We start from the raw sequence: 24,462 nt of genomic DNA on the forward strand, positions 1-24,462 counted from the left end.
AATCAATAGGCATGTGTTCCAATTATAGTCGTACGTGCTCGCAATGAGAAACTTGCACAACATCTTTTGTCCTACCAGCCGGTGGCAGCCGGGCCTCAAGGGAATCTACTGGATATTAAGGTACTCCTTTTAATAGAGCACCGGAGCAAAGCATTAACACTCCGTGAACACATGTGATCCTCACATCACTACCATCCCCTCCGGTTGTCCCGATTTCTGTCACTTCGGAGCCATTGGTTCCGGACAGCGACATGTGTATACAACTTGCAGGTAAGACCATAAACAATGAATATCATGATGAAACAATAACATGTTCAGATCTGAGATCATGGCACTCGGGCCCTAGTGACAAGCATTAAGCATAACAAGTTGCAACAATATCATAAAAGTAACATCTACGGATACTAGGCACTATGCCCTAACAATCTTATGACTATTACATGACCAATCTCATCCAATCCCTACCATCCCCTTCAGCCTACAGCGGGGGAATTACTCACACATGGATGGGGGAAACATGGCTGGTCGATGGAGAGGCGTCGGTGGTGATGATGGCGATGATCTCCTCCAATTCCCCGTCCCGGCGGAGTGCCAGAACGGAGACTTCTGGCTCCCGAGACGGAGTTTCGCGATGTGGCGGCGTTCTGGAGGGTTTCTGGCGACTTCGACTTCCCCCGTGCGTTTTTAGGTCGAGGCCGATAAGTAGTCCGAAGGAGGGCGTCGGAGGCCGGCCGAGGGGGCCACACGCTAGGGCCGCGCGCCCCCTCCCGGGCCGCGCCGCCCTAGGGTGTGGGGCCCTCGGGCCTCCACCTGACTTGCCCTTCTGGCTCCGTGAGTTTTCTGGGAAAATAGGGCCTTCTGTCAAAATCCCGAGGTTTTTCCTGAAAGTTGGATTTCTGCACAAAAACGAGACACCAGAACAGTTCTGCTGAAAACAGCGTTAGTCCGTGTTAGTTGCATCCAAAATACACAAATTAGAGGCAAAACAACAGCAAAAGTGTTCGGGAAAGTAGATACGTTTTGGACGTATCATCGGATTTAGTACTAGTCGGAGTAGAGGAAATCGACTGCCCCCTAGGCTGCATGTGCATGCATGCATGTGCTTGATACTAATCGGGCTAGTGTTTCCTGATTAGCACCAATCAGGTTCGGGGAATCCGATTAGTACTAATTGGGGAACACTAACCCGACGGTGTATTATTTTTGAAAAAAGTTCAAAGTCGAGTATTTATAAAATTAACAAAAAAAATATTATTAAAAAAAAGTCGCGGACATCCGCCAGTCAAGTGAAGTTAACAGCTCGACGGCAAAACAGAGTCGCACGCACTTGGGATTGGATGCCACAATCCCCATTGGCATATATGTTCTGGCGTAATTAGATATATGTGTATCATCATGCTAACTATGGAGCGGGCACATCATTTCAAACCCTAAAAAGAACGGGGAGCAGCACAGCAAGATAATCGTCTCAACTAGTCATCCAGAGCCATGATCACCACAGCGTCCAGACCCCGTCCGGCGTGCCCCAAAACACGTTGGCCGGAGACGTGTAGAGCTCAGGCGCCGTGTAGGCGGCCGCCAGCCACCACAGGGCGTCCTCCTCGTCCGCGTCCAGGCACTGCTGCGGAGGCGTGTACGTCGACAGCAGCTCGTACCGGCCGCCGTCGGTCGGGTCCCACGTCGTGTAGCCGAACGGCGAAACGACCGTGTTACTATCCCCGTGCCACGTCGCCGCTGGTTCTGGTTCTGGGCAGGGCAAGTCGCCGTCGTCGATGACGATGGGCGGCGCCTCCGTGCCGCCGTTCTTGGAAGCCGCGCTGCCACCGTCGAGCTTGACAATTTCTCCGGCCAGCGCGTCCTCGTCATCGAACAAGGTTTGGCGCCGGGCCGCTGGCGGAGCCTCCGGGTGACCGGCGGATGCCTTCCTCTTGCAGGACACCGTCGTGGTCGTGAAGGAGGCGGCGTTTTGGACGGGAAACCTTGGGCGGAGGTCTGCGCGACGGTGCTCCTGGTCGTGGGAACGGATGGCGAGGTGGTCACCGGCTTGAGCCATCGATCCGAACCTGCCAAGAGCTCGATCGATTGCCGAAACGTTGGCCAGAAGAAGACGATCGAGCAACGGCCAGAAGATGATAGTTTGCTTTGGCTTGGATTGGACCTCTTTTATGATGGTCTTCATTAGGATTTAGGAGCCGGATTTGCATGATCGTTAAGTCCAAGACGAACTCGGACTCTTCTCTCCGAGTCCCAGCTGGATTCAGAGAGGACGCGGTAGTCGTCGTGCAAACATGCATGATCGTACCAACACGGAGTCGATCGATCGGCCGCGTAATTTTGCTGTTACAGTGTACTATATCTCCATACGCTAAGAACATGGTTTTACAGTGTATCTATAAAAAAAATACATGTATATACACCTTCGTATCTAAACAAAGTTGAGCAAATTTTTTTAGGGAGGGAGGGAGTATGATATTTGTGTTTGTTGTTTGCTATTGCAACTATCTATGTATTTTGTGATGGCATTTTGTATATAATATGTAAAACACCTGAACAGAATCTTCTTAATTTCCTTATTTCAGTGCTCCTGCTGCAAAGCAACTATACAATTATTTTTGGTCGACAATTGACATTTAGGAACTAATTTTCTCTCTTTACTAGAGGCAAAGAGAATAACTAATGCTTTGATGTAACTAATCGAAATAACTAGGATCACAATCAAATACATCAACAGCTCCAGTTTCTGAACTGAACGCGCCGACGAAACACCAATCGAAATTATTGTACAAACAAATATCAGACTCAGACAGAATCCGCAACCTAGAAGTATCGCATAATAAGATGTTTGTGCCAAGTGTATGTATTTCAACTCTGAAAAACAAATATCAGATGCTCAGAGACCGGTCTTCATCAAAAATTATCTCCGGCGAAAATATGCCGTCTCTGATCCTCTCAACCACCATTTCTTCCTCATCCTTCTGCGGAAATTTCGAAGGATGGAGGAGTGATGCATCAAGAGGTCTGCAGTCGTCGCATTGGTCATCTCCTCTGAGAATTATCTTCTGCAAGATGGGAGAGCGCTCCAACATGGATCTTATAAATCTGAACTGTTGTTCTAGTGCTCTAAAGCCATCGATTTCTAGCTCTTTCAGTAGCCTGTTCTCGGAGCCACTGAAGCGCATTTCCCACTGAGGAGTGCTTCTGTCACGGTAGGCATCACCTCTGAACTCGCCCACATCACATGCATGGTTCCATACCTGGAATCCAGATTTCAATAATTTTCCCATAAAAATTTGTGAAATGCAAAAGCTTCAAAGGTGGACAAGAGGAAAGAAATACCGACAAAGACCTCACCTGAATATGTAGTTTTTCAATAGATGGTGCTGCTACGAGAAAGGCCGTAATCCATAAAATTTCAAATTCCACAAACACGCCACACACGGACAGCTTCTTTAGCTTGTTGAATGCGGTGCAGAGTTCCTCCATCTCAGGTTGCAACCAAAGCTGATCACAGAATAAATAAAATGAATAGTTTGCAAGCACATAAATGAGATAAAATCAAGGAATCTACAGCTATGTTTGTTCTGTAGCATGCATAAACACATTCATGATATAACTTTCATAGCTGTGACAATATGAATACAGAGAAAATGAGTACAATATAGCAAAAAATAAAAATAGTACTCACATTTTCTCCTTCGAAGTCCAATGTGAGACTGTGTATGCTTGTTGTGCCATGTAGCCGCTCACTTAATTTAAATGGGAATCGATCATATAATTTACCACATGAGAGTTCTAATTCCCCGAGAGATGGGACAAACCCAAAGGTTACTGGAACATGATGAGATACCCAAGTAGTGTATATGAACGTCTCCAATTTCGGGAGGCAGGCCAATTCGATTCTCTCAAAGCGGCACCTGTCGATGTCTAGAACACAAAGTTTTGAGTTTGGTGCATCAATCTTAAAGACAGAGTAAGTGCCAGTATCACAATGACAAAGGCTTAGATGCTTCAGTTGCTTGCAGCAGTCAAATAGGACATGGTGCATGTCCAATTTGTCAAAACCTGCATTTTTCAGAGAGAGCTTTGTGAGGCAGTGGAGCACACTAGGATAGGCACGGAAGAAAGTATCGATCTCTTGAGCTCGCTGCAGCATATCCTCGTCACTGCGGTCCAAAGGATCTGTCTCATCAAGAACGGTGAGATCCAAATCTTTCAGCAAACCGTTGTCGATCGCGTCACATACCAGTGGGCCAACTTCACACAAGAAAGCGTTGATCAAGTAGAGCTTAAGGTGCAGACTTGAGATGGTGGATCCTCTCTTCTGATCAGCCAAGAAACCCCTGGTTGCTTTGGTCAAAGACACCATAGCTTCCTCCATATCATTTGCCTCAAGAGGTTCAGTGCATGGAACAGATAGGAAATCCTCGACATCGATGCTGATTTCAGGCAGCAACCAAGGTAGATGCCTCCACCGTGTAGAAAGCACGGCTGTCCTGACCGCCATATGTAAACTGACTCTCCCCAAGACAGAGAGTAAAATATCATCAGTCAGCATGCTGAGCCTATCTTCTTCCTCCAATTTCTGCAACAAAAAGCAATGGGTCCATTATTTAGCTGCCAAATAACTGAGCTCAGAAATCCAAAACAGAAAATAGTTAGAAGAGTGGCAAGAACAATATACTTTCTAGAGCGTAAACTGTTTGAGAAAGGTGAATGGCTCCTAAGCACACATGGGCAACCTGGTGCCCTTCAGATTCACCAAGGTTGTGCATTTATGTGTGTATGAAACAGGGTATATCAAGTTTTTATTTCCTGAGAATTAATGCAAACATGGAGTCTACACCATACGCGCTACTTTGCAATAGGAACTGTGACTCTAAATTCGTCTATCAGCACTCTTAATTGGCCTATCTTCCTTATCTGGCGGCTGCTACAAAATTATGGACCTTTTGTAGTTGAGGAATCAAGCCGACTTGTTGCCGGTAATTGTGGATGAAGCGATTGAAAAATAGCAAAGCCTTCGTTGGGAGTGGATTACCTGGTGGTGCAGCGGCATGTTGCTGCCGTCGTCGAGCGCGTAGACGTGAGCGTGGCGTGGAGGAGGTCGTGGGCGCGCCGCGGCTTTAGGAGGGGAGCGGGGAGGCGGAAGGAAGTGGTGCGGCGGTGGTCGCGGGAGGGAGGCGGCGGTAACGCGGGCGGGAGGTGGCGGAAGGACGCAAGGTCGGCGGCGGCGGCCGGGGTCGGCGGCGGTGGCAGTGCGATGCGGCGGCTGGAGCACTGAAGACACACCTGGGGTATCTGACTGACACGCGGGCCCTACAATGGCCAAAGGAAATCCTCTTATTTTTCTGTGCTATTATACTCGTATAATAAAGCGTCCGGTTCTGTTCCTCTCGATCTGACGTATAAAAGTACAGCTGCTGTTATAAGGGATGATCAAGGAAATTCTGTTGTTGTTAGCTGCGCTCTATCCCATCGCTGCTGTCATATGCAGAAACCGGAGTATTTCACCAATATGCATCAATGACCTGAATTCTTTTGCATACAAACCGCCAAACACTCAAGTGCATATGTAATATGGCAGGAACATAATACTCCCTTCGTTCTTAGATATAAGGCACGGAAATTAAAGAAAACAAGTTGAGGAAAAATTATGACAAGTTTGGACAGGATTACCCATGAAAAATTGACGCGAGAAATAGGCGAGTTTTCAAAAGATAGAAAAATACAAACAATTTTTTAAAAAGATTGCCTAGTTAAAACCATTGTCTAGACAAGTTATGCAAACGCAATAGACCTTATAATCCAGATTCTTTGTCAAAAAGTATACACCTAGAAACGGAGGGTAAGAATCATTGGAGCTCTCTAAACACATTATTCAGTCTAAAGCATAGTTAGAGCATCTTCAATGGCCGCCCCCAAATAGACGTCGGCAAAGATGCCGATACTGCCGTATGGGGGGCGCCGGCAGAGCATCCTTTATTTGGGGATGCTGCTCCCACGCCGGCGTCTCCCATACAACAGCCCCAATAGAAATTCAAACTTAAAAAGATATTTTAAAAACGATATTCATACGAAATTCGAACAAAATTTATACAAAAGTATCTGGAATTTAAACTAAAAAACTAAAAAAATCTAGCGATGGCGTAAGAAAACAAGCTTAACCCTGTACAAGCTAAACAAACATCACTACTTGGATGAAATGTATACAGCTACCAGTGTTCAGGTGCTCTTCAAATAAACAAATGAAACATGAAAAACTACCAGTGTCGTTTGGACCAAAGTGAACTCTGAAGATTAATTTTTGACAGTGTCAACATAAGTGCAAATGTGCGGTAACACCGTAACAGTAACAAGAGCAAAAACAAATCTCAGATGCTCAGGGACCAGTCTTCATCGAAAATTATCTCTGGCAAGAATATGCCACCTCTAATCCGCTCAACCACCATTTCTTCCTCATCCTTCTTTGGAAATTTCAAATTACGAAGTGATGCATCAAGAGCATCACATTCTTCGCATATCATGTCTCCTCTAAGAATTATCTTCTGCAAGTTGGGACATCTCACCAACATGGATCTTATAAATGTAAATTGTTGTTCTAGTGATTTAAAGCCACCAAATTCTAGCTCTTTCAGCAGCCTGTTCTCAGAGCCATCAAAGCGCATTTCCCACTGAGGAGTCACTCTGTCACTGTACATGCCACCTCTAAAACCAGCCTCGCATGGATGATCCGATACCTGTATTTGTGTGACCAATTGTGTAATTGGAATAAGTTTAACATTTTTCTGCTATTCTTTTTCAAAAGCTGAATCTCCAAATGTGGAGAAAAGGGAATGAATACGGACAAAGGCATTACCTGAATACGTAATTTTTCAATAGATGGTGCTGCTACCAGAAAGGCAGTCGTCCATAAAATGTCAAATTCAACAAAAATGCCACACACAGACAGCTTCTTTAGCTTGCTGAATGCAGTGCGGAGTTCCTCTATTTCAGGTTGCAACCAAACCTGATCACAGGATAAGGAAAAAGAAGAATGAATACACAAATAAGATTATCAAAGAGTTCACAGCTATGTTTGTTATGTACAGTGCATAACTCGAGCATATAGCTCTCATAGCTACGAGGCTGTGACAACATGATGAAAAAAACAAAATACCATTTAGCGAAAAAAAAAATAGTACTTACAATTTCTCCTTGGAAGTCCAATGTCAGAGTGTGTATGCTTGCTGTTCCATGTAGAAGCTCACTTAACTTAAACGGACATTGATAATATGCTGCACCAAATGAGAGTTCTAATTCTCCAAGAGATGGGACAAACCCAAAGGTCACTGGGACATTATGAGATTCCCAAGTACCGCATATCAATTTCTCCAACTTCGGGAGGCAGACCAGTTCGAGTCTCTCAAAGCGACACTTGTCGAATTCCAGAAAACAAAGTTTTGAGTTTGGTGCATCAATCTTAAAGTCAGAGTACATGCCGGTATCACAATAAGAAAGGCTTAGATGCTTCAGTTGCTTGCAGCAGTCAAACAAGACATGGTGCATGTCCAATTTGTCAAAGCCTGCATTTTGTATAGAGAGCTTTGTGAGGCAGTGGAGCACACTAGGGTAGGCACCGAAGAAAGTATCAATATCTTGAGCTCGCTGCAGCATATCCTCGTCACTACGATCTAAAGGATTTGTCTTGTCAAGAACGGTGAGATCCAAATCTTTCAGCATACCGTTGTCAATCGCGCCACCTACCAGTTTACCAATTTCGCACAAGAAAGTGTTGGTCAAGTAGAGCTTCAGGTGCAGACTTGAGATGGTGCATTCTCCCTGCTTATCAGCCAAGAAACTCCTGGTAGCTTTGGTCAAAGACACCATAGCTAACTCCTCCCTTTCATTTGCCTCAATAGGTTCAGTGCATGGAACAGATAGGAAATCCTCGACATTTATGCTGAGTTCAGGCAGCAACCAAGGCAGATGCTTCCACCGTGTAGAAAGCACACCTGTGCTTACAGCCATACGTAAACTGACTCTACCCAAGATAGACAGTACAATATCATCTGTCAGCGAGCTGAGCCTATCTTCGTCCTCCAGATGCTGCAACATAAATCACGGAAACATTATTTAGCTGCCACATAACAGAAACCCCAAACAGCAACATAGGTGCACAGTGACACGAACAATACTCTATTTAGAGCATGAATTGTGTGATAAAGCCGAATGGCTCCTAAGCACACATGCTATATTGCTATTGGTATCTGGGCAACCTGCTCCTAAGCCGAATGGCTCCTAAGCCGAATGGCTCCATGCTATATTGCTATTGGTATCTGGCTCCTAAGCCATCCAGATTCATCAAGGTTTTGTATTAATGTCTGTATGAAATTGGGTATATCGATCTTTTATTTCCTGAGAATTAACGCAAACATGGAGCCTACCCGCTGCAGACCTGACCCAGTCAACACCATACGTGCAACTTTGCAGGACCTACCCTCCGTTCCTAAACTTAAGATAGGGTAGCTAAATCTACTACCTGAAAAATTATGATATACTCCTTCGGTTCTTAAACATAAGTTATTTTGGCAAACTAAATTTGGCTTGCCAAAACGTCTTCTATTTAGGAACAGACAACAGAGGAAGTACTTCAGTTATTGGTCCACATAGTAGTTAGGATATTTCAAACTGAATGAATGCAGAGAATTGTAACTAAATCCAACTATTCAGAGAATATGTAGAGTTCACTAATTAGTCAGAATCTTTGCAGACGAGGATGATATGTAACACATATACACGTTCATCATAATCTTACAGAAATATTAAGCCGCGATTGAGAAATAGCAAGGCCTCGTCGAAAGTGGATTACCTGCTGGTGCTCTAGCATTGTTGCTGCCGTCGTCGAGCGCGTAGGCGTGTGCGTGGCGTAGAGGAGGTCGTCGGCGCGCCGCGACTTTAGGGTTCGGCCGAGGAGGGGGTGGGGGCGGAAGGACGCAGTGGGGCGGTGGTCGCGGGCCTAGGAGGTGGCGGTGGTTGCCGGCGGGAGGCGGCGGCGGTAGCGGCGCGTGGGGCGGTGCGATGCTGCGGCTTGATCAGTGGAGCAGAACCTGCAAGAGATACTCGGGAAAGAGAAGGGGTCCCAGAGCCACGGGCCATGGGCCCTCTGTTACGGCCCATAACAAGCCCAGTTACAAAGATACAGGAACAGCAGGAGCAATTTGAGAATAACAGCAGACACCCCAGAAACAAGACAGTGAAGGTTTGCCACATTGCTCTGGTAAACACGCACATTGATCAGGAAACATAGAAGATAGCAGAAGCAATGATATGCATCTCAGAAACAGACATGCCGCGCGTTATGCTTGAAGCGAAGATGAACATACTCAGAAGACATTCACAAGGGCCAGCATGATCAGTTCACACAGCAAAAGTAGCAAGTATCTCACAAATTCACAAAGGAATTTGCAACAGCAAGGGCGTCTTTCATGTTCTGTGAGAGCGAATCCTAGACCCAGATAGAACCGTTCATCTCATGACATGCATGACAGGAAACGGTCTCATTTCTTGTCTTTGCCCGCGATATTGAGCTGCTGGAGCCCAAGCAGTAGGTGGTTCAAGTCCAGGAACACATTGTTGTTCAAGCTTCCGATGGTATGGGCGATCTCCCTGGGTCTGAGAGCGACGGAAGCAAGGTTGTTGGCGATGGCATGGCCTACCAGCTCTGCATTCTTAGCCTCACCCTGCTCGGGTATAAGAAGAAATATCAGTGTATGGATCACGTGATCTAGAACTCGGCATAATAAAATTTATACAAGTACTCTTAATTCTCAACAATAAAGACTGAAAATACTAGAGATTAAATTGGTCAATTCAAAGACTATGTTCAGTCATAAGAACAAACATACCACTGAAAGTCTGAAACTATGAACACATGAAAGTCTGAAACTATGAACAGTCATATGAACAACATACCACTGAAAATCTGAAGCTGTGAACATAACACAAGTGGTATCAAAACCATCGATCGTAACTCAACTAACCAAATGTACAAAACTAACAGCGTTAGGCTCAAGTTCTCCCAAACCCCCACAAGTGTAATGAAATATATGAAGCTGTGAAGACATAAGAACAACAACAATATATGCCTCTAGTAACTATCACTGAAACTGTGTACAGGGCAAGTAGGTGAAGCTATATGATAAACATCTAATCTCGAAATAACTTTTACATACAAAACTGCCTTTCACGCGTTGAATACCAAACATTGTTTGTGCTGAGATATAAGCCTTATGATTACAACTTATCAAAAATTATCTGGGGTGAGAATATGCCATCTGTAATCCGCCTTATGATCATTTCTTGATCATCCTTCTTGGGGAATTTTGAAGGCGCGCCAAGAGCTGCACAAAAGGAGCACTCCTCGTCATCTTTGAGAAATATCTTCTGCAAGTTTGGAGATCGCTCCAAAACAGATCTTATAAATGTGAACTGTTGTTCTAGTGATCTGAAGCCAACAAATTCTAGCTCTTTCAACAGCCAATTCTTCGAGTTGTCGAAGTCCATATCCCACTGCGGATTTCTTCTTTCAGAGTTTGTACGTCGTCTATCCTCATCAGTCAAGTCTTCCTCATCGCATGGATGTTCCCATACCTATTTGGGTGAAACGTTGATACATATGTAGATGGATTTCAGTGTTTTATCAAAACGTAGATCTCTAAAAGCAGAGAACAAAAGAATGGCAACATAATAATTTACAATTGTGTCACCTCAATCTGTAACAGCTCGATAGAAGGTGCCGCCACAAGAAAGGCAGTAGTCCATAAAATGTCAAATTCAACAAAGATACCTTGCACAGACAGCTTCCTCAGCTTGTTGAAAGCTGTGCAGAGTTGCTTAGTTTCAGGTTGCAACCAAATCTGATCAGAAGATAAGCAAACGAAGAATTAACAATTTGCAAGCAGAGAGGAGGTTATCACAGAATTTACAGGTATGTTTATTCTCTATTATGAATGAAGAAATCTAGAATTAACTTTGATAGATGCGACAACACAGTGAATAGAACTTTGCAAAAGTAAACAACTACTTACATTTTCTCCTTGGAAACCCAAACTAAGAGTATGTATGCCTCTGGTTGCATGTAGAAGCTCACTTAATTTAGTTCCACTGTTAGCACATACTGCACCACATGAGAGTTCTAATTCTCCAAGCGACGGGGCAAAACCAATGGCCAATGGCATATCTGGAGACATCCAAGTATCCCAGCTGAGCTTCTCCAATTTAGGAAGGCAGACCACCTCAAGTCTCACAAAGCGACACAAGGTGAGTTCTAGAACGCTAACTTTTGAGTTTGGTGCATCAATCATAAACAAAGAGCTAGCACCAGTATCACACTGATAAAGGCTTAGATGCTTCAGTTGCTTGCAGCAGTCAAACAGAATATGGTGCATGTCCAATTCAATGAAGCATAAATTGCGTAGAGAGAGTTTTGTGAGGCAATGGAGCACACTAGGGCATGCACTGAAAAAACCATCAATTTCTTTGCCTCGCTGTACCATATACACCTCACTACAGTCACGAGGAGCTGTCTCATCAGTAATGGCGAGATCCAAATCTTTTAACAAACCACTGTCAACAGCGTCACCTACCAGTGAGCCAACTTCGCACAAGAAATTGTTGATCAAGTAGAGATTAAGGTGCAGACTTGAGATGGTGGATTCCCTCCGATGGTCAGCCAAGAAATTCTTGGTTGCTTTAGTCAAAGACATCATAGCTTTCTCCATAGCATCTGCCTCAATAGGATCAGGGCATGGAACAGATAGGAAATCCTTGACATCGATGCTTAGTTCAGGCAGCAACCAAGGAAGATGCTTCCACCGTGTAGAAAGCACACCTGTCCTTGCAGCCATACATGAACTGACTCTCCCCAAGATAGACAGTAAAATATCATCAGTCAGAGTGCTGAGCCTATCTTCATCGCCCAGGTGCTGCAACAAAAATTACAGAATCATTATTTAGCTGCCACATAACAGAAACCCCAAACAGAAAAATAGATACACAGTGACACAAACAATACTCTATCTAGAGTTCGATAAAGCCACATATCTCCCAAGCAAACTTTGTGACCCAGTGCCATTCAGATTCATCAAGGTCATTTATTTATGTTTGTATAAAATTGGTTGCTTATATATATTGAGCTGATATCTCCAGATCATTAATACAAACAGGGAGCCTATTCCATTGCAGATCCGAAAAGGCCAGTACCACAACTGTGTTCAGCTGTGCCAGAGGAGCTGTAAACCAGCTGTTTATATCTCGTGCTAAAACAGTTGTACAGTTTCAAGATATGTTGGGAGGTTCAAGCCTTATAAGTACCATATTAACTGATAATAGAATGCTAAAAAATTAAACTTCCACTGGTATACCACAGAAGAATATATCTCCACGTATGGGCTTAAATAAAATGTTCATTTTATTGATTCTAAAAAGGGAGTTCCATTTTAGTACTTCACTATTCCTAGACGCTTTCTCATGCATCAGACCTCATAAAGAGCAGAAACGTATTCAGGATCTAAACATGTATGTTCACTGAAGCGCTGGATTAACAGACTTATATTAGTATGAGTTCAAGGTACAGCTCTTTGTGTAGTGCAATATTAAGAGAGGTGAATGCAACAAAATATGAACAGCTCTTTGTGTAGTGCAATAGTAAGTGTTTTACCGGAACAACTGAACTCGGTAACTTAGATAATCTGTAACAACACTCAAAAATTCAGAATTCGTGCTGCATATTTTAGTTATGGTTTTATCTAAGTAAATGTATTTCCATGGATGAGAATTTGTGGTATTACATGTGCAACAGAATATAGTAAGACTTTTACCATAAAACACTGCCATGGATTATAGGACTACCTTGTAACATATATACTTGATTCTTTGGTTGACAGAGCAAAGAATTGTTAGACAGTTTGGGTTCTGGCTAGCTGCGTGCATCATCGTGATTTAAATTGGTGAAAATCCAGTGTACCGTTTGCACTTAGAAATTAGGACGATCCGTTTCAGGTAATTATGGCCAACGAGAATAAGAATTAGCACAGCTACCGTTCGGAGATGGTGGATTGGTTACCTGGTTCGGCGCGATGTTGCTGCCGTCGCCGACCGCGTGGGCGGGGGCGTGGGCGGGAGCGGGAGCGTGGAAGAGGTCGCGCGGGCGGCTAGGGTTGGCGAGAGGAAACTCCATGGCGCGGGGAGGGGGAGGAAGCGGTGGTCGCCGGCCAGCGGCAGCGCGCGGGTCGGCGGGTCGGCGGGAGGGGGCAGTGCGATGCGGCGGCTGTAGGAGTAGGACTCGAGCGAGGCAGAAAGACTGGAACGGGTAACTGGATGACACGCAGGTCCCCCGTTGAGAAGAGGTTTTATCACTTTACACTAAGTTTGGGACGTTTTATCACACAACCGCATTTTTTTCGCAAAACACTAAGACTCTCACAATGGGAGTATCATAGTAGTATCATACATCTCATGTATGCAAAAAACTGATGTGAAAGTACAATTAAAGATGATTGTACTACCATAGATAGATATCGTATTATAATACGTAGTACTAGAAAATTTAATGTCAAATACATCTGATACATAGATTTGCATTGAGATTCTACAAACCACTTAATATAAGAAGACGATGATACTAGTATATGATACCATGCATTGTAGATATAGTAACATGTAGTAGTATTATACACATGATATTTCTATATGAAATTATGCATTGTGACTAGTCTAAGGCGCGACAAGATGTTTTTCCATACTTTCCGCATTCAGTTCTAGCTATTTCCGCACCCCCTAATCGACCAGAACAACAAATACGTATCCCCTCCACCCCTTTTGGCATTTTTAATGGAATATCCTTCACTATTTTACTAAAAATGGAACGAAATGAGATTGGATTGTTCCTCAGCCTTCCTCCTTCCTGGAACCTCTGGATCCGAGGCCCCGGAAGGCGCCTGCTCTTTAGTTGAGTATGAAAAGTGCCCCGCGAAGGAACAAAACCAACTCAAGTTGAGTATACAACAACCTAGGCTAGGCAGGCCGGCGAATCCAAAAGATCAGTACGAAAGCTAGGTCTACGAAAGCAGTTCGTTCCTATTCTCAATGAAAAGCGATTGGTCGATGCAGCCCTGTCTGTGATTTGGTATCCTACAGCAAAATCCTGCACCATTGGCGCAGTGGGAAGGATCCCCTGCGCGTTCAAGATGGGTCATGGACCAGAAAGGCCTCGTCGTTTGGTGGCCTGCACAGAGTTTTTTTTTTGCCCCGTGAAGATTTGGGTTCTGCCCGTTTGGTTGGTCGGTTTTCAAGCCTTGTAGCAACCCAGAACGGCGTCACTATTGTTTGGTTGCAACCCAAAATCCACTGTTGGTTACCTCTTCCCTTCGGTGGTGAGGTTACCAGCGATCAACAACACAAGCAAGAACACCGATCATAGACGACACAAGTTCACGACACCATTTTTCAGACACGATCATAGTTCTGTACACGGCAGACAGGATCATAGTTCAACACACTTGACACGAACAGCAACTAGACATGATCATAGTTCAACAGATGACGCGAACAACAACTAGACACGGACATGGTAGCAGCGACACAGAACCACGTAAGCTTCGGACATGATTTTCGAAAATGACACACCTGGTGGCATCACCATGGTACAGGCACCTGGTCATCACCTCAGTGCAGGTGTGATCGAAGATGACCACACTGTACTCGAAGGTGGACACCTTCTTGAAGACGAGGAACTGGCCTACCTTCAGCTGATGGGCGACGGCGAAGCCCGCCCACCCCTGGTCGATGTATGCGTTATCGCCTTCTCTCATCGTAGTCATCCTCCAGTTGCATCCAGTGTTGCTGCGGACGATGATGTCGAAAGGAATTTGTCCGAAGCATTTGAACGAAATATTGAGGGATCAGGAGCCGGCTGAAGGTGGGCCTGGAGACGATGCACAGGAACTTGTCCGGCCATACCTCGTCCTGGAAGTGGCCAACGTGAGCCACCCTTCGCTTCTTCAATGCTCCCTCGTCAGGGCTCTCAGTTGGTGACCCAAGCTTCAGCTTCTCAGTCTGCCACAAGAACACATGGCATTAGAGGTGTGCCCTGCTCACAAGTATATACATGAAAACGAACATTCAAAACATAAGTGAGGCCTCATACATTGGCTCACACGGCAGCTCAAGGGACTGCCCTCAAACTAAGTCTAGTGTGCAAGTAATCACACACACACGACTAAGTTTGAGGGCAGCACACTGGCTTCCATTGTGGCATTGTTCAATCACAGGCCAACGCACTAGACATACCAAAATGAGGCCTCATATATAGGATCACACGGCAGGCAGAGGAACTGTCCACAAACTAAGTTAGGCCTGCCATGTGGCACACAAGACTAAGTTTGAGGGCAGCACCCTGCCTTTCGTTGTGTCATAGTTGAATCATTGGCCAATGCACTAGACATACCAAAATGAGGCCTCATATATAGGATCACACGGCAGGCAGAGGGACTGTCCACAAACTAAGTCAGGCGTGCCATGTGGCACACAAGACTAAGTTTGAGGGCAGCACCATGCCTTCTGTTGTGCCATAGTTGAATCATTGGCGATTGCAGAACTGAAGAAGTACAAACATGGAAAGCAAGGTAGCATAGACCTCATACAATGACGACATAGGGAGGAAATGTTTGATCAGAACCAATGGCATGGTCATGTTCAGTCATGCCATAGGTTCTAATCAATCATATCCTCACACACTATGATTCCCGGTTACAATCATCGGCTTAGTTCAATCACAAACAACACAATCTAGAACAAACTAGCGCGACTCATTCGGCACAACAATCTAAACATGCTAAACCCCAGCACAAAAAATCCTTCCCCTCTTTGCATGCACAGTATAATCTGGCAGTTTCACCAATCCACAATCCGATATAGGAAGGATCTACCGTGATTGGAGATTAGGGTAACAGATCTAAGCAAATAGAGACCATGAACAACAAGAACTGGACAAGAACAGCAAGCAATGGGGACGAACACGTTGCAAAAATCAATCCGAACCCTATCCTAATGGAAACCCTAGCAGATCTAATGTGCATGTCGTCGCAAATGCCCGAGAATGGCATGTTCTGGCAGAACGAGTACGAAGGTGAGAAGGAGAGGTCGTTAACGCCATTGTTTCGGCCGAGGACGAGCTCGAGGTTGCGGGCGAACTCGAGATGCCGATGAAGACTGTGTCGCAGGTTGCAACGGATGTCCCGGTGCTGCTCGTCGACGTCTCCTCCTCCGGTATCGGTGCTCGGCCGTGCGGCGGATTGGTCGGCGGGAGGGGAACCACCAGGTGATGTGACAGTTTGGGGGAGGTGAGAGAGCGGTCGCAAGTGAGAGGAAGGGGAGGTGAGAGGTGAGACTAATTATGGTGTGTGTTCCCGAAGGGACGCGGCGTTTCCGCCTCCCTTCCGCATGCATGCAGCCTTCTGGCCGCTACGGGCCTGGCCCCGGAGAAACTACCATTCTGGGCGTTCCTCTAGGGCATGTCCTAGTGGTGCTTTGAGACCTGGTTCATGCAAGAACGCGGCGGCCTGCAGGCAACCAAACGGGCAGAAATTTTTTGGGCCGATGCGAGCCAAAGTCCATCCAGGCTACCAAACACGCCCTAAGAGCGTGTTTGGTAGTCTGCATTCGACTTGGCCCGCATCAGGCCAGCAAATTTTGGTCTGTTTGCTTGCCTGTAGGCCACAGGCCACCGCGTTCTTGCATGAACCGGGTCTCAAAGCACTCCTGGGACAAGTCCTGGAGGAACACCCGGAATGGTAGTTTCTCTGGGGCCAGTCCCGTAGCGGCCAGAAGGCTGCACGCGTTGGGAAGGGAGGTGGAAACGTCGCGTCCCTTGGGGGACACGCACCATAATTAGCCTCAACGCTCCCCTCTCCTTCCTCTCACTCGTGACCGCACTCTCACCTCCCCCAAACTATCACATCACCCGGTGGTTCCCCTCCCGCCGACCAATCCGCCGCACGGTCGAGCACCGGGTACCGGAGGAGACTTCGGCGAGCAGCACCGCGACATCCGCCGCAACCTGCTCCACGGTCTTCATCGGCATCTCGAGTTCGCCCGCGACCTCGAGATCGTCCTCAGCCAGAACAATGGCGGTAACGACCTCTCCTTCTCACCTCAGTACTCGTTCTGCTAGAACATGTCATAATCGGGCAATTGTGACGACATGCACATTAGATCTGCTAGGGTTTCCATTAGGATATGGTTCGGATTGATGTTTGAAACATGTTCCTCGCCATTGCTTGTTGTTCTTGTCCAGTTCTTGCTGTTCACGGTCTCGATTTTCTTAGATCTGTTACTCTAATATCCAATCGCGGTAGATCCTTCCTAGATTGGATCGTAGATTGGTGAAATTGACAGATTATACTATGCATGCAAAGAGGGGAAGGGTTTTTGTGCTGGGGTTTAGCATGTTCAGATTGTTGTGCGAAAGATTAAGCTGAATCGCGCTAGTTTGTTCAGACGCAAGAGGAGTGGGAGGACTTGAAGAACAAAGTAGCTATGCTCAAGAATCTGCAGAGAACACAAGCACAAGTGATGAGGGCTAAGAAACAGGAATGGGAGACAGAAAAAATAGGCTTTGGAGGCTGAGAAGAGAAAGCTAGAGTACGACATATACGATCTACTCCAAGCGAACTTTGCAATCAAGGATAAGCTAAAGAGGGTCAAGGCTATTTATGATGAGTGATGATGAATGTGTTCTAGATGTACTGTAGGAGGATTTGTAATGTACCCTAAGTAGAATTTGTAATGTACCTTAAGTACCACTCGTAATGTACTCAATTTGAACTGCTACTTGTGTTGTCTCTTGATTGAACTAGGCCAATGATTATAACATCGGATCATAGTATGAGGAGATGGTTGATCAAAACCTATGGCATGACTTAACATGACCATGCAATTGGTTCTGGTCAAACATCTCCTTCATATGTCCTAATTGTATGAGTCCTTTGATACCCTGCTTTGCATGTTTCCGCTTCTGCAGTTTTGCATTGGCCAATGATTCAACTATGGCACACCGGAAGGCAGGGTGCTGCCATCAAACTTAGTCATGTGTGCCATATTACTGGCACGCTATACTTAGTTTGCGGACAATCCCTTTGCCTACCGTGTGATCCTACATATGAGGCCTCGTTTTGGTTTGTCTAGTGCATTGGCCAATGATTTAACTTTGGGACAACAGAATGCAGGGTGATGCCCTCAAACTTAGTCATGTGTGTCATATTACTGGCACACTAGACTTAGTTTGCAGACACTCCCTTTGCCTTCGGTGTGATCCTACATATGAGGCCTCGTTTTGCTTTGTCTAGTGCATTGGCCAATGATTCAATAAAGGCACAATGGAAGGCTAGGTGGTGGCCTCAAACTTAGTCATGTGTGCCATAGTCGTTGCAGACTACACTTAGTTTGTGGCCACTCCCTGTGTCTGCCGTGTAAGCACATGTATGAGGCCTTACTAATGTTATCAATGTCCGTTTTCATCTAAACTACTTGTGAGCAGGCACACCTCTAATGGCATGTGTTCTTCTGGCAGACTGAGAAGATCATGCTTGGGTCACCTGCTGAGATTCCCCGCGAGGGACCGGCGAAGAAGCGTCGTGGAAGGCCGGCCACTTCCACAAGGACGCAGGGCCGGACCACTTCCTCCGCATCAGCTTCAAGCCCACCTCCGGCCGGCTCATGATCCCTAAAGCTTTCGTCAAGTGGTTCAGAGAAATTCCTTCCAACATCATTGTCACCACCAACACTAGATGCAACTGGCGGATGACTACGAGGAGAGAAGGCAATGACGCATTCATCGACCAGGGATGGACGGTCTTCGCCATCGCCCATCAGCTCAAGGTAGGCCAGTTCCTCACCTTTAGGAAGGTGTCCTCCTTGGAGTAGAGTGTGGTCCATTCGCAAAAAAAAAGGAGTAGAGTGTGGTCATCTTCGACCACACCTGCACCGAGGTGGTGAGCAGGTGCCCGTACCATGGCGATGACACCAGGTGTGTCGTCTCCGAGCATCATGTCTGAAGCTAACCTGGTACCATGACGTGTCTAGTTGCTGTTCGTGTCTAGTGTGTTGAACTATGATCATGTCTGTCGTGTCCAGAACTATGATCGTGTCTGCAAAATGGTGTGTCCTGAACTTGTGTCGTCTATGATCACTACTAAGTTCTGTGTCGTCTATGATTGTGTTCTTGCTTGTGCTGTTGATCGCTGGTAATCTCATCACTGAACGGAAGACGTAAGAAGAAGCGGATTATGGGTTGCAACCAAACAGTACTGGCGCCATTCTGGCTGCTACAAGGCCTGAAAACCGACCTACCAAACGGGCAGAGCCCAGATCTCCACGGGGCCGAAAAACTCTGCGCAGGCCACCAAACAACATGGCTTTTATGGCCCATGGCCCGTCTTGGACGCGCAGGGGGCTTCTTACCACTGCGTGCCAGTGGTGCAGGAAATAGCTGCAGCCTACCAAACGTGCCCTAACCCTTTTGGGGATAAATGGTTGCACAAAACACATAATCTCTCAAAACCCAGGTTTTTTAGTATTCATCGGGAGGACGCAAAAGCCCACGCATGAATATTCCATTTCATCAAAAGAGATCGGGGTAGCCCCGTGAAAGATAACAACAGATGTATAGGAGGTTTGGAGAGGTAGACACAGCCCAATGTTAGGGGGCGAGCTTGAGAAGAACAACACTACAAAAACGGATCACGGGGGACAAGGTAGGTGAGCCAAAGATCAATGTCAACCTGATGATCCATAGGGAGTCTAGCACGCGAGAGAATATCATCATCCCAGCAGTTCTTGTGAAGGAGGGAGAGCGAGGTAACAAGCCCGTTGAAGACGATGCTATTTCTGTGTTTCCAGAGATGCTAGAGACAAAGATGACGCAAAGTGGAGGCGGTGGCTGATGTCTACGGGAGCTTCTATTCTTGTAGACAGTGTTGGGCCTCCAAGAGCAGAGGTTTGTAGAACAGCAGCAAGTTTCCCTTAAGTGGATACCCAAGGTTTATCGAACTCAGGGAGGAAGAGGTCAAAGATATCCCTCTCATGCAACCCTGCAACCACAAAGCAAGAAGTCTCTTGTGTCCCCAACACACCTAATAGGTGCACTAGTTCGGCGAAGAGATAGTGAAATACAGGTGGTATAAATAAGTATGAGCAGTAGCAACGGTGCCGAGAAAAGTGCTTGGCGTGTAGTTGATGGTGGTGGTATTGCAGCGATAGTAACACGATAAAACAGATAAACAAGCGGTAGTAACTCAGCGGTATTTAGGAACAAGGCCTAGGGATTACACTTTCACTAGTGGACACTCTCAACATTGATCACATAACGAGAATAGATAAATGCATACTCTACACTTTTGTTGGATGATGAACACATTGCGTAGGATTACACGAACCCTCAATGCCGGAGTTAACAAGCTCCACAATAATGCTCATGTTTAAGTAACCTTTAGTGTAAGATAGATCAACGCTACTAAACCAAGTACTAGCATAGCATGCACACTTGTCACCTTCATGCATATGTAGGAGGAATAGATCACATCAATATTATCATAGCAATAGTTAACTCCATAATCTACAAGAGATCATGATCATAGCATAAACCAAGTACTAACACGGTGCACGCATTGTCACCTTTGCACACATGCGGGAGGAATAAAACTACTTTAATAACACATCACTAGAGTAGCACATAGATAAATTGTGATACGAGAACATGTTGCAATCTTAAAGAGATATAAATAAGCACCTCACTATGCCATTCAATGAGTAAGTATTCTGTGAAATATGGCCTAAGAGACCCACACGGTGCACACACTTGTCACCTTTACACACGTGGGACTAGGAGTCTCCGGAGATCACATAGGTAAAACTCACTTGACTAGCATAATGACATCTAGATTACAAGCATCATCATATGAATCTCAATCATGTAAGGCAGCTCATGAGATTATTGTATTGAAGCACATAGGAGAGAGATGAACCACATAGCTACCGGTACAGCCCCGAGCCTCGATGGAGAACTACTCCCTCCTCATGGGAGCAGCAGCGGTGATGAAGATGGCGGTGGAGATGGCAGCGGTGTCGATGGAGAAGCCTTCGGGGGCACTTCCCCTCTCCGGCGGGGTGCCGGAACGGAGATCCTGTCCCCGGATCTTGGCTTCGCGATGGCGGCGGCTCCGGAAGGTTTACGTGGGTTTCGTCAATCGTGATAGGGTTTTCCGATCCGGGGGCTTCTTATAGGCGAAGAGGCGGCGCAGGAAGGTCGAAGGGGGCCCACACCCTAGGGGCGCCCCCCTTGGCCGCGCCGGGGTATGGTCCGGTGGCCCTGCCCCTCTTCTCCGGCGGTTCTCGTGTGTTCTGGATGCTTCGGGTAAAATAGGAACACAGGCGTTGATTTCGTCCGATTCCGAGAATATTTCGTTACTAGGATTTACGAAACCAAAAACAGCGAGAAAACGAGAGCTGGCACTTCGGCATCTTGTTAATAGGTTAGTTCCGAGAAAATGCACGAATATGACATAAAGTGTGCATAAAACATGTAGATAACATCAATAATGTGGCATGGAACACAAGAAATTATCGATACGTTGGAGATGTATCAGCATCCCCAAGCTTAGTTACGCTCGTCCCGAGCGGGTAAAACGATAACAAAGATAATTTACGGAGTGACATGCCATCATAACCTTGATCATACTATTTGTACAGCATATGTAGTGAATGCAGCGATCAAAACAATGTATATGACATGGGTAAACAAGCTGAATCATAAAGCAAAGACTTTTCATGAATAGCACTTCAAGACAAGCATCAATAAGTCTTGCATAAGAGTTAACTCATAAAGCAATAATTCAAAGTAAAGGTATTGAAGCAACACAAAAGAAGATTAAGTTTCAGCGGTTGCTTTCAACTTGTAACATGTATATCTCATGGATATTGTCAACATAGAGTAATATAATAAGTGCAATAAGCGAGTATGTAGGAATCAATGCACAGCTCACACAAGTGTTTGCTTCTTGAGGTGGAGAGAAATAGGTGAACTGACTCAACATTGAAAGTAAAAGAATGGTCCTCATAGAGGAAAAGCATCGATTGCTATATTTGTGCTAGAGCTTTGATTTTGAAAACATGAAACAATTTTGTCAACGGTAGTAATAAAGCATATGCATCATGTAAATTATATCTTATAAGTTGCAAGCCTCATGCATAGTGTACCAATAGTGCCCGCACCTTGTCCTAATTAGCTTGGACTACCTGGATTATCACCGCAATACATATGCTTTAACCAAGTTTCACAAAGGGGTACCTCTATGCCGCTTGTACAAAGGTCTAAGGAGAAAGCTCGCATTTGGATTTCTCGCTTTTGATTATTCTCAACTTAGACATCCATACCGGGACAACATAGACAACGAGATAATGGACTCCTCTTTTAATGCTTTAAGCATTTGACAACAATTAATTCTTTTCTCATTAGAGATTTGAGGATATTTGTCCAAAACTGAAACTTCCACCATGAATCATGGCTTTAGTTAGCGGCCCAATGTTCTTCTCTCACAATATGCATGCTCAAACCATTCAACTCGGTGTAGATCGCCCTTACTTCGAGACAAGACGAACATGCATAGCAACTCACATGAAATTCAACAATGAGTTGATGGCGTTCCCCGATAAACATGGTTATCGCACAACAAGCAACTTAATAAGAGATAAAGTGCATAATTACATATTCAATACCACAATAGTTTTTAAGCTATTTGTCCCATGAGCTATATATTGCAAAGGTGAATGATGGAATTTTAAAGGTAGCACTCAAGCAATTTACTTTGGAATGGCGGGAAAATACCATGTAGTATAGGTAGATATGGTGGACACAAATGGCATAGTGGTTGGCTCAAGTATTTTGGATGCATGAGAAGTATTCCCTCTCGATACAAGGTTTAGGCTAGCAAGGCTTATTTGAAAAAAACACAAGGATGAACTGGTGCAGCAAAACTCACATAAAAGACATATTGAAAACATTATAAGACTCTACACCGTCTTCCTTGTTGTTCAAAACTCAATACTAGAAATTATCTAGACTTTAGAGAGACCAATTATGCAAACCAAATTTTAGCAAGCTCTGTGTATTTCTTCATTAATAGGTGCAAAGCATATGATGCAAGAGCTTAAACATGAGCACAACAATTGCCAAGTATCACATTATCCAAGACATTATAGCAATTTACTACATGTATCATTTTCCAATTCCAACCATATAACAAATTAACGAAGAAGAAACTTCGCCATGAATATTATGAGCTAAGAACACATGTGTTCATTCGAACCAGCGGAGCGTGTCTCTCTCCCACACAAGCATGATGTAATCCAATTTATTCAAACAAAAACAAAAACAAAAGCACACAGACGCTCCAAGTAAAGCACATAAGATGTGACCGAATAAAAATATAGTTTCAAGAGAAGGAACCCGATAATTTATCGATGAAGAAGGGGATGCCTTGGGCATCCCCAAGCTTAGACGCTTGAGTCTTCTTGATATATGCAGGGATGAACCACCGGGGCATCCCCAAGCTTAGACTTTTCACTCTTCTTGATCGTAGTATATCATCCTCCTCTCTTGACCCTTGAAAACTTCCTCCACACCAAACTCGAAACAACTCATTAGATGGTTAGTGGACAATAAAAATTAACATGTTCAGAGGTGACACAATCATTCTTAACACTTCTGGACATTGCATAAAGCTACTGGACATTAATGGATCAAAGAAATTCATCCAACATAGCAAAAGAGGCAATGCGAAATAAAAGGCAGAATCTGTCAAAACAGAACAGTCCGTAAAGATGGATTTTATTAGGCCACCAGACTTGCTCAAATGAAAATGCTCAAATTGAATGAAAGTTGTGTACATATCTGAGGATCACTCACGTAAATTGGCATAATTTTCTGAGTTACCTACAGAGAATTAGACCCAGATTCGTGACAGCAAAGAAATCTGTTTCTGCGCAGTAATCCAAATCTAGTACTTACTTTACTATCAAAGACTTTACTTGGCACAACAAAACACAAAACTAAGATAAGGAGAGGTTGCTACAGTAGTAAACAACTTCCAAAACACAAAATAAAAACAAAGTACTGTAGCAAAATAACACATGGGTTATCTCCCAAGAAGTTCTTTCTTTTTAGCCATTAAGATGGGCTCAGCAGTTTTAATGATGCACTCGCAAGAAATAGTATTTGAAGCAAAAGAGAACATCAAGAGGCAAATTCAAAACACATTTAAGTCTAACATGCTTCCTATGCATAGGAATCTTGTAAATAAACAAGTTCATGAAGAGCAAAGTAACAAGCATAGGAAGATAAAACAAGTGTAGCTTCAAAAATTTCAGCAC

General features: G+C 44.9%; 4 protein-coding genes across 4 annotated transcripts in view; all 4 read right to left on the reverse strand.

Moving 5' to 3' along the window:
• Positions 1-2,053, reverse strand: part of LOC124680379 — a 43,079-nt gene extending 41,026 nt beyond the window's left edge. The window contains exon 1 of the mRNA XM_047215450.1: positions 1,511-2,053. Within this exon, the coding sequence (XP_047071406.1) occupies positions 1,511-2,053 (543 nt within the window). The remainder of the gene's footprint in view (positions 1-1,510) is intronic.
• A 634-nt stretch (positions 2,054-2,687) lies between these two features.
• Positions 2,688-5,082, reverse strand: LOC124680386. Its single transcript, XM_047215455.1, has 3 exons — positions 3,686-5,082; positions 3,352-3,501; positions 2,688-3,254 (listed from the first exon to the last, which is right to left on the reverse strand). Exons 1-3 carry the CDS (start codon positions 4,553-4,555, stop codon positions 2,883-2,885), a joined length of 1,392 nt encoding a protein of 463 aa, XP_047071411.1. The 5' UTR covers positions 4,556-5,082; the 3' UTR covers positions 2,688-2,882.
• Positions 5,083-6,153: 1,071 nt separating this feature from the next.
• LOC124680384 lies at positions 6,154-8,076 on the reverse strand. The gene is made up of 3 exons (XM_047215454.1): positions 7,186-8,076; positions 6,857-7,006; positions 6,154-6,737 (listed from the first exon to the last, which is right to left on the reverse strand). Exons 1-3 carry the CDS (start codon positions 8,005-8,007, stop codon positions 6,372-6,374), a joined length of 1,338 nt encoding a protein of 445 aa, XP_047071410.1. The 5' UTR covers positions 8,008-8,076; the 3' UTR covers positions 6,154-6,371.
• Positions 8,077-10,161: 2,085 nt separating this feature from the next.
• LOC124680381 lies at positions 10,162-11,960 on the reverse strand. The gene is made up of 3 exons (XM_047215452.1): positions 11,067-11,960; positions 10,746-10,895; positions 10,162-10,629 (listed from the first exon to the last, which is right to left on the reverse strand). Exons 1-3 carry the CDS (start codon positions 11,883-11,885, stop codon positions 10,273-10,275), a joined length of 1,326 nt encoding a protein of 441 aa, XP_047071408.1. The 5' UTR covers positions 11,886-11,960; the 3' UTR covers positions 10,162-10,272.
• Between the last annotated feature and the right edge of the window lie 12,502 nt (positions 11,961-24,462).

Source organism: Lolium rigidum, unplaced genomic scaffold (assembly GCF_022539505.1).
Source record: "Lolium rigidum isolate FL_2022 unplaced genomic scaffold, APGP_CSIRO_Lrig_0.1 contig_14805_1, whole genome shotgun sequence".
Classification (NCBI taxonomy): domain Eukaryota; kingdom Viridiplantae; phylum Streptophyta; class Magnoliopsida; order Poales; family Poaceae; genus Lolium; species Lolium rigidum.

Excerpts from the sequence above, each read along its gene's own strand:
- LOC124680384 (XM_047215454.1), bottom strand. The coding sequence starts at position 8,007 with ATGGCTGTAAGCACAGGTGTGCTTTCTACACGGTGGAAGCATCTGCCT. Across the intron at positions 7,007-7,185 it reads TGGACTTCCAAGGAGAAATT|GTTTGGTTGCAACCTGAAAT; the intron begins GTAAGTACTATT and ends TCCTGTGATCAG. Across the intron at positions 6,738-6,856 it reads TTGAAAAATTACGTATTCAG|GTATCGGATCATCCATGCGA; the intron begins GTAATGCCTTTG and ends ACACAAATACAG.
- LOC124680381 (XM_047215452.1), bottom strand. The coding sequence starts at position 11,885 with ATGGCTGCAAGGACAGGTGTGCTTTCTACACGGTGGAAGCATCTTCCT. Across the intron at positions 10,896-11,066 it reads TGGGTTTCCAAGGAGAAAAT|ATTTGGTTGCAACCTGAAAC; the intron begins GTAAGTAGTTGT and ends TCTTCTGATCAG. Across the intron at positions 10,630-10,745 it reads TCGAGCTGTTACAGATTGAG|GTATGGGAACATCCATGCGA; the intron begins GTGACACAATTG and ends TCACCCAAATAG.
- LOC124680386 (XM_047215455.1), bottom strand. The coding sequence starts at position 4,555 with ATGCTGACTGATGATATTTTACTCTCTGTCTTGGGGAGAGTCAGTTTA. Across the intron at positions 3,502-3,685 it reads TGGACTTCGAAGGAGAAAAT|CTTTGGTTGCAACCTGAGAT; the intron begins GTGAGTACTATT and ends TTCTGTGATCAG. Across the intron at positions 3,255-3,351 it reads TTGAAAAACTACATATTCAG|GTATGGAACCATGCATGTGA; the intron begins GTGAGGTCTTTG and ends TCTGGATTCCAG.